General features: G+C 61.1%; 1 protein-coding gene across 1 annotated transcript; it reads left to right on the top strand.

Moving 5' to 3' along the window:
- Positions 1-3,781: 3,781 nt before the first annotated feature.
- CRYBA1 (crystallin beta A1) lies at positions 3,782-8,361 on the top strand. The gene is given in 8 exon segments (XM_051635563.1): positions 3,782-3,799; positions 3,801-3,813; positions 4,577-4,641; positions 5,213-5,332; positions 5,571-5,689; positions 7,250-7,391; positions 7,927-8,069; positions 8,205-8,361. Coding segments are annotated over 8 exon segments (768 nt in total). The 3' UTR covers positions 8,353-8,361.
- The last annotated feature ends 603 nt before the right edge of the window (positions 8,362-8,964 follow it).

Raw genomic sequence — 8,964 nt, forward strand, 5'->3', positions numbered from 1 at the left:
ATCGTTCCAGGCAGTGCCCTGCTTCCTTGGCTGGGAGACAGCACGTGAATGATGATGAGCATCTCAGTGAGCTCGGCAGTGAGAACCACAAAGCCTTTGTTAACACCCAGTCTACTTCTGTCCAGCTTTGGGACTTCACATTGAGGTCGGTCAGATACAGCCACAATCCTGTGGGACCCTCCGGCCACACGCAGTGGGAAAGCTGGTGGTGGATGCCCCAGGACAGATGGTTTCAGGACAAACTCCATAGTCTCTGTGCTGGAACAACCTCCCTTGCCATCAGACATGGGAGCACCTGGGCCACCTCTGGGCTCTTTGTGGGATGTTAGCAGCCTGGTTAAGCTGGAGCAGGACCTGGGAAAAAGAGACCCCAGAGACAGGCATAGAATCACAGGCTGGTTTGGGTTGGAAGGGACCTTAAAGATCATCTAGTTCCAGCCCCACTGCCACAGACAGAGACCTGGTTGCTCCAAGCCTCATCCAACCTGGCCTTGAACACTTTCAGGGAGGGGGCAGCCACTAGCTTTTCCCAAAAGCACTTTTCAGGGAGTGCTTCATCTCTGATGGAAACCTCAGGAGGGACAGAGGGACTCACAGGGACAGCAATCTGGCCCCAGCACCATCCTTGCCACCTTCCATGGCTCCTGCCCTGCCTCAGGGTACCCCAGGCCACTCAGCCCAAAACCTGCCATCATCCATCAAAGGCTGGGCCAGGCTGGGGCACGAGGTCCTGGCTCTACTGCAAGGACAGGATGAGGAGGACTGTGTGTTCCCTGTGGCTGCAGCCTCATCACCTTACCTTGCTGCTCAGCAGTGCCAAGCTGTGTGCTTGCTGGAGGCTGAGTCTTGCCATGCATGGGGGAAAGGCCTCTGCCACCCAGGACAGCTCTGGAGCAGGAAGCATCACCAGCACCAGAGATCGCACCAGGTTCACCCTGCTCTCAGGACATACTTACCCAGGTGTCATGAGCCCTGTTTCCATGCAGTGGTAAGACTGGGTGTGATTTCCAGCCCACAACACGTGCCCAGGACACAGTCCCGATGCAGCAGTTATGTGTGGGGGCACAGCCAGAGCAAGCTCAGCTATGTGAGGGACCCCACACTGTGCCCTGGGCTGAGGGACCTGAGTGGAGAAGATGCAGCCCTTGCAGCAGTGGAGGGCGGTGGCAGCACGAGCAGCTGCCTGCTTTTGTCACACTTTCCTTTGTCCGAGGCACGTGGCACCAAGAGCAGGGAGCTGCAGCCATCAGGAGAGCAGGGACAGGGAGGCAGAGCCCCAGCTTGCTACCAGGAGCATTTTCTGGCTTCAGTGGCTAGAGGACACGTCCTTTGACTGTACCTCTGCCCTGCCTCCCTGGCACAAGCGGGTGAACAGCTGGTTACAGCCTGTGGCAGCTCCTGCTTCCTTATCACGCCAGGCAGGCAGTGGCAGGGCTGATGCCAGTTGGAGCCACCAAGCTGTGGGACAGCGTGGAGTCCTCAGTGGCTCACACAGCTCTGCCACCAGCAGCCACCCAGCGGGGCTCCATGCTTTCCTGCAAGACCATACCCACAAGATCCAGTCCAGCCTCACCAGCCCCTCTCCTGGAACGGGCTGCCCTGAGCAGCTCTCCTCAGCTCAGTGTTTCACAGGCACCAGCAAACCCCCTTGCCCAAGGAAAGTCTCCGTGTTGCCCAGAGCTTCCTAGGGAGAAGAGGGACAGAGCTCCAGTACCAGCAACTTTTCTTGGTGCCCCCGGCAGGCACAGACGGGCTGGCCGGAGTGGTCAGAGCCCCGAGCCGGGCCGGGAGGAGAAGCATCTGTTTCACAGCGCCGGAGGGTTTCCTAAATAGGTCACTGCTTTTTTATAGTCTCTGGGATCTAGAAAAACCAGTTGTTCCAGACAACCGGTGGACCTGCCAGCATCGTCGCAGCAGTGGCTCCCCAGGCACTTGTTGCTGTACCCCCAGGTCCTCGCTGGTGGGTCCTGTCCCACCAGCACTGCTTGCTATGAGCTGGAAGCGCGTCTGGGGAGTCCATGGCACCCCGAACTGTACCCCTGGGTCCTGCCCAGAGTGACCTGTCCCTTGGCCACGCCCGATGCGAGGTGTGCAGGGGGACTTCCTTCCCGCCCCTGTTCCTGCCATGGCTGAGCTCCAGGCTGTGCCTCGGGACAGTTTGCAGCCAGAGCCAGCGCTTGTGTCCGTGTGAGGAGCGGAGGGGGCTGCGGTGCCGGACACCCCCTGTACCCGCCGTACACCCGCATGCGCCGGCTGCGGCGCAGCCTGCTCGGGATGCGCTCTCCCTCTAGCGGCACCAGGCTCCCGGCAAAGCCTCCGCACCGCCGGGGCAGCCGAAGCCGCGGGAGAGCGTGTCTGAGGGTTGGGGGACGAGCTGCAGCCTGGCCTAGCCCTCGCAGGCAGGGGTGCACATGGCAGGCTGCCCAGGGAGGGCACCCGGAGGCTTTGCAGGAGCGTTTCCACCACCAGCCCCCAATCTTTTGGGAGCCCCACAGTGGCCAGGTGGCCCTGCTCCTCCCTTTCCCTGATCCCATGATTAACAGGACGTAGTGGTACAGTCAGCCAGTGTGCCCCAGGAGCCAGTGTCCATCTTTTGGGGTGCAGCCCCAGAGCGCTGCTTCCCAGTGATCCCTGAGCTTCACAGACACCATCCCCATCGCTGTGCTGCTCAGGCAGCAGCTGGTGAGGGGAAAGATCTCCCCCCGATTCCTGGCTTCCCCCCGCCATGGCAGAGCCCTGCCCGCAGGAAGGGGCCCCCAGGACCCCGCTGTGCCCCCTCAGGCTGGGCTGGGCGGGTGCCATCCCTGCTACACGGCCCCGCCAGGGTCCCCTGGGCCAGGCGCCAGGCCTGGCCGCGGCCAGCGCTGACAGGGCGCTTTGTTTTGTGCCGACCAGCCCGGCGGGGAGACAAAAGGAGCAGTCAGACGCGGGCAGCGCATTGTGCCGGCAGCCATGCGCTGAGGCAGCAGCCCGCACCGCCATGCTTGCCTCGTGACCCCCAAGGCCTGGGCCTGCGCCCACCATGGCACCCTGGCCCTATGGGAACATGGGAGCTGGACCTGGTTTCCATAGTTACCATGAGGCCTGAGGCCTAGGGATGCCTGGTTTCCATGGCTACCATGAGCCTAAGGCCTCCCAGGCCCATGGCAGCTTCCCTGGGCATGTGGCCAGGGCGGTGGCAGGTCTGTGTGGGGCCAGGGGGTGAGCAGCAGGGCCTGGTGCGGCCCTGGCACCGTGGCTGGATGGCAGCCCCCACAGCAGCAGCCTGGCAGCCCCCCCTTACCTGCCATGGGGCCGTGGCAGGAAGGAGGAGGGTGCCCACACCGACATGGAGTGGGGACCCACCGGAGCAAGGCACCGGTGCTGCCCAGCAGGCGCCCAGGTGACCCTGCCACCCGTGGGGTCTCACCGGGACGGTGCTGCGCCATCCCTGCCGCGCCAACCGGCGCCAGGGCCAGGCCAGCCCCCGCGCTCACCCCGTGACGGCGCGGTGCATTGCCCCTGGAAAATGCCAGAGCGCTCAAACCGTTGAGTCATTTGTGCCCAAGATTATCTGTGCAAACAGCCGTCCCGATTATTTTTTTTTTATTATAAATTTTTTTCTTTTTTCTTTTTCCCCAAGAATGTGGCTCAGACCATGGGGATGAGCAGCTGAAATCTCCGGGGATCAGCAGGACAATGCCAGAGCAAGCATTGTGCTGACAGCTCTGCAAACGCTGGCACCGGCTCCCGGCCAGCAGCACCCTATAAAAGCTGAGCCGCTGAAGTAGGCAAACATTACATGGGTGAAGCAGCAGTAACCGCCTGAGCTAGGTGAGTCCTGGGACCGATTCCACCTCTCCCACCTTGTCCCCCTGCTCGTCCTGCGGCCGCTGGCTGGCCAGGCAGACACTTTTCCTCCTGCCTGGTGGCAAAAGACACCCAGAGGGACCATCGCCATTCCCTGTGGCAAAAGACAGGCTCACACATCCCCGCTGGTGGCTGGGGTGGCTGAGGGCCCCTCTACCTTGGGGCACTCCACTCCTGGCAGCCACCCGGTTCCCGGCATGGCACATCGGTTGGCATCTCCCAACAGTAGTTGGGGCTGTCCATGGGAGCCCACCATGCCCCCCAAGGGAGGCACAGCCAGGGTGCTAACGCAGGGAGAGGGGAGCTGGCAGGTCTGTCTGACACCACCAGGCATGGGGCAGCCTGTGCCCCCTGCTGCACCTCCCCACACCGGCCCAGGGGTGCGTTTCCTAGCGATGGTCTGGCCTTGGGGAAGAAGAAGGGAGAGCCAGGCACTGTGCTCCGGTGGGCACACAGGCTCTATGTCATAGCCAGGAGGAGGGAAGGGGCATTGTGGTGGTGAGAAGGGAGCACCTTGCTTTGGATGTGTCCTGGAGCCCTCACCATGCTCCCCAACCCATCTGGCTGGCAAAAGGGTCTTGCTGTGACTGGCATGTCCTGTCCCCAGCAGCAGGGCAGCTGCCCTCGAACAGGCACTGTGGGCAGTGGGTGCAGAGCCGTGCCCTGGCCCCCATGAAGGTGCACAGGGGCTTGCTGCAGTGCAAACAGCTTTTCCTTCCTTCTCCAGACACCGTTGCAGCAGCAAAGATGGCTCAGACAAACCCTCTGCCTGTCCCCATGGGCCCATGGAAGGTATGTCCTCGCGCCCCCTGTATCTTGCCTTTCCCAGGGTGCAGGTGGGAGACAGGGACTGGGGCAAAGCCAGTCCTGTGGGGCCAGGAAAGCTGAGCAGCAGGCAGTGAGGCAGGGGGAGAGCAGGACCCCTGTCCTCTGCCTATGGGAATATGCCTCCCACCTGCTCAAACACCTCTCGAGGGTTTTTCATAAGCCTCTTTTGCAGCACCCTGGCCCAGCCGTGTCCTGCCCTTACCAGTCGTCCTGTGCCAGGCAGTTACAGCTGCCCCCCAAAGCCACAGGCTGTTAATTGCCCTCCCTTGTCGGTGCAGGCAGGGCCAGGCAGGCACCAGGGCTGCAAAAGGGGCCGGTGGGCACGGTGGAGCAAAGTGTGGAGCAGCCCCGAGGGGTCTGGCGACAGCTCCGGGGACACAGTTCAAGGTGGGAGACGAGAGGGAGAGCAGATCCACCTGAGCAAGCAGGGCGCACCCCGCCGAAGCCTTGAGCTGTACGGGAGAGGAGAGCGGCAGCCGCAGCCCCCCGGGGAGTTCCCCCTCGCCCTTTCCCCCGTTAATCCTCTTTGCCCTAGAGCATTCGGAGCAGAGGCCGGGAGAACCGCCAGCCACAGCCCTGCCACCCGCCCGTCCCAGAACGGCTCCGCTCCTCTCTCCAGACGGCACCGCTGCCCCGGGAACTGATCTCCGCAGGGGTGAGCAGGAGAGCGGAGCGGGGCCGGCGTGCGGCTCCCCCGACAGCAAGGCAGGGCGCCGGGGGCCAGCAGTGCAGGGAGGTGTGCGGGGCTGCGTCCCAGCTCCGAGGGGTGCCCGGTGCAGCCTCCGCCGGGGTCTTGCCCTGATGGAGCGTGACCCTCTATCTGGAAGCGACGCTGCATCGCCTGGGGCCGCTGCCAGGCGGTTCCCAAGCCGGCGGCTCACTCTCCGTTCCAGATCACCGTGTACGACCAAGAAAACTTCCAGGGCAAGAGGATGGAGTTCACTTCAGCCTGTCCAAACATCATGGAGTGCGGCTTCGACAACATCCGCTCGCTGAAGGTGGAGTGCGGCGCGTGAGTACCCGGCGGCCAGCGGGGGGGATGCTTCTCCAGGTGGGCTGGCAGGGCGAGGGGTGCCCGAGCGTGGAGCAGGGCTGTCCTTGCTCTGCTTAGCTGGGGGAAGCCAGGAATGGGGGATCCCAGCCAGCCCTGGGCAGCACAGACACAGACATAGTGGCAATGCCTTTGGCCAAAACCTCCTGCAGCCTGGGAGCAGCCAGGTTTGGAGCTCACTGGTGCCCTGCAGGGATGTTACCCAAGGATGTGGCAAAGATCGGTGCTCAGCGAGTCCTCTAGAGCTCAGCCTGGTCCCCACCAGCCCGTGTAACCCCATGAAGCATTATGCTAAGAACCACTTTTTCTGCCTCAGGGCCCAGCCCTGCTCTGCCCTGTGCTCTCCCTGCTCCATGCAGCTCCCCAGGCCAGAGCAAAGCCTTCCTGCAGCCTGCACTGGGCTGTCCCAGATGCTGACAGGGGTAGGGAGCAGAGCCAGGCTTTTCCCTGAGCGTGGGAATCTTTCCAGGCAAGATGTCTCCCAGGCTGCTCTGAGGTGCTGTGTGTGAGGAGCACTCCCCAGGGCCAGCATCCTGCCGGGGCCAGGGAAGCAGAGAGGATAGATTTGTGCTGCTATATTTAGGATTTGTAGTGCTAATGGGATTACAGCGGCATGCGTGCTCACGCTGTAATCAGCTCACTGCTCCAGTTGACATGTTCCTCATCAGGCTGGTCACCTCACTGGGGGAGGCTGACTGTGGGACATGAGATCAGGGCTCAGTTTTGGAGAGGCCCTCAGCCACCCCCCGGCTCAGCATTACCCCTTAGCACCCTCTGTATCCCAAAAGAAGGGGGCCCCTGGGCTGCACAGACTTTGCCATCCACCTTCCAGACTCCAGGCTCTGCCTTCCCAGTTGGTCAATGGCTCTCCTACCCCCACTCGTTCTAAGGGAATGTGCCCAGGAGAAATCCCCAGCCTGGGGAGAGGCAAGTTGTCCTCTGGACAGCACCAGGGCTTGCAAAATGTGTCCTGCAGGGTGGCAGCATCCCTCTCACCTTACCTTGTTTGTTATCAGAGAACAGGGGGACCCAGAAAGGGGAAAGGCAACAGCTACCTGCCCTGCCTGCAGCCAGATGGGATCTGCCTGGTTTGGGCATTAGGAATTCAGGTCTTTCCAGCTGGGCCAGGTTGCAATCGGGAAACAAGTCAGAAATGAGGCCTTTGGGAGAGAAGGGCAGCCAGGGTTGTCCCATGGCATCCCAACTATCCCAACCAGAGAGCACTAGGGGAAAGTGAGGCACCCTGGCAGGCTGGGCCCCTGGAGGGAGGAACCCACCACCCTCCACAGCAAGGGGAAGCTGGCTCTGCCCTGCAGCTGCCTCCCAGGCACCCTGTGTGGTTACACACTCCTCAGGTCCCCTGCTCACATCCAGCACCATTTCCTTTCCTCCCGGACTTGTGGGCAGAGGCCAGACCCCAACCTCTTCCTCACACCTACCTCTGTGCCCCGGTGCCAGCCCCACGCAGGAGGCCTGCAGCTGCAGCAGGAAGCCCTGTCAGGCCTTGCTCTGTTTTTGCAGCTGGGTCGGTTACGAGCACACCGGCTTCTGTGGGCAGCAGTTCATCCTGGAGAGGGGAGAGTACCCACGCTGGGACGCCTGGAGCGGCAGCAACGCCTACCACATCGAGCGCCTGATGTCCTTCCGCCCCGTCTGCTCCGCTGTGAGTGTCCCGCTCCCACAGGGAGCTCTCACGTCCCTGCTCCCCTCAAAACACCCCAAGCAATAGCACCAGGCCAAGGCAGTGAGGTTAGGAAGGGCAAGTAACAGCCATGCCAGGCTCCCTGCAGGTGGCAGAGGATCCTCAGGGTGGGCTCAGCTTTTTCTCCCCATTCCCAGCAGGATTTGCTCTTTCTGTCCTGTTTTCTAAAACTTTTAAGGGAATTTTTGAGCCAGCTGTATGTGACCAAAGGCAGGGGGCAGTCAGCCTGAGAGTGTAGCAGTGACAGAGCTGTCACCTCCCAGACCAACTCCTGCCCCTTTCTGGCCCATCATCACCCTGCTGAGCACCTCCACACATCTGGGCTTTGGGAAAACTGGCTTCCTCCAAAAAAAGCAAACAGCCCTGGGTCTGAACACCTCCCTCTCCAGAAAACTCTCCAAGCAATGCCACAGGGAGGGACAGCCACTGCCCCACTGCCCACCCACACCACGGAGGGAGCATCAGCTCTCCCTCACCCTTGACTCTTCCCCCCCAGAATCATAAAGAATCCAAGATCACCCTCTTTGAGAAGGACAACTTCATTGGCCGCCAGTGGGAGATCAGTGACGATTACCCCTCGCTGCAGGCCATGGGCTGGGCCAACAACGAAGTGGGCTCCATGAAGATCCAGTGCGGCGCGTAAGTGACAGGCAAAGGGCCACCGGCAGCAGGGACAAACTGCTGCCATAGCTGTGCTGCCACAGCTGGAGGGGGGACACCCCGTAACCTCCTGATATACCTTTCACTGCTGCTTGACGACTCCTTTTCTTCCAGCTGGGTTTGCTACCAATATCCTGGGTACCGTGGCTACCAGTATGTCCTGGAGTCTGACCACCACGGAGGAGACTACAAGCACTGGAGAGAGTGGGGTTCGCATGCCCAGACCTCCCAGATCCAATCCATCAGGCGTGTCCAGCAGTAGCTCCTCACTCTCCAATACAACTCTGCAAGGTTTCCAAAGCTCACCGGCTCCCTTTTGGTGCTAATACTCCCCTCCTGAAATAACCACCCCTTATTGTACTGCAACTGCTTATGGAACAACACTCCCAAATGGTACCAACCGCCACAATTGCCAATAAATGTGACTGAAAGATAAACCAGCTTGGTGGGTGTTTGCTGTTGTGTGTTTGAGATTGAAGTCACAGATTCCCATCCCAGGAGCAGGAACCACTCTCCCCTGTCTGCTCTAAGCAGGGCCAAAGCCTGGTGGGGCTCACACCAAGGCAAGTTCATCCCCCAGCTCTCTCAGGCATGCAAACAGCAGCCAAGTCCTGGGTCACTGAAGCTGCATGGCTTCCTCCCCTTCCCCAATCAAGGTGAAGGTCACCTTGTCCTGGCCCTCCATCCCACCTCCCCACACCAGCACCACATGCTCACTTACCCACATCAGCACCATGTCCCCACCCACCCACAGCCATGCTGCTCGTGTGCTTTGCTGCTGGGCCTGACGGACCAAAAATCGAGTTGTCAGCCAGGCAGCATCCCCAGGGCCAACGGATGCTCCCCAGAAGTGCAGAGAAGAAACTCATGCCGA

This window comes from Apus apus, chromosome 18 (genome assembly GCF_020740795.1).
Source record: "Apus apus isolate bApuApu2 chromosome 18, bApuApu2.pri.cur, whole genome shotgun sequence".
NCBI lineage: Eukaryota > Metazoa > Chordata > Aves > Apodiformes > Apodidae > Apus > Apus apus.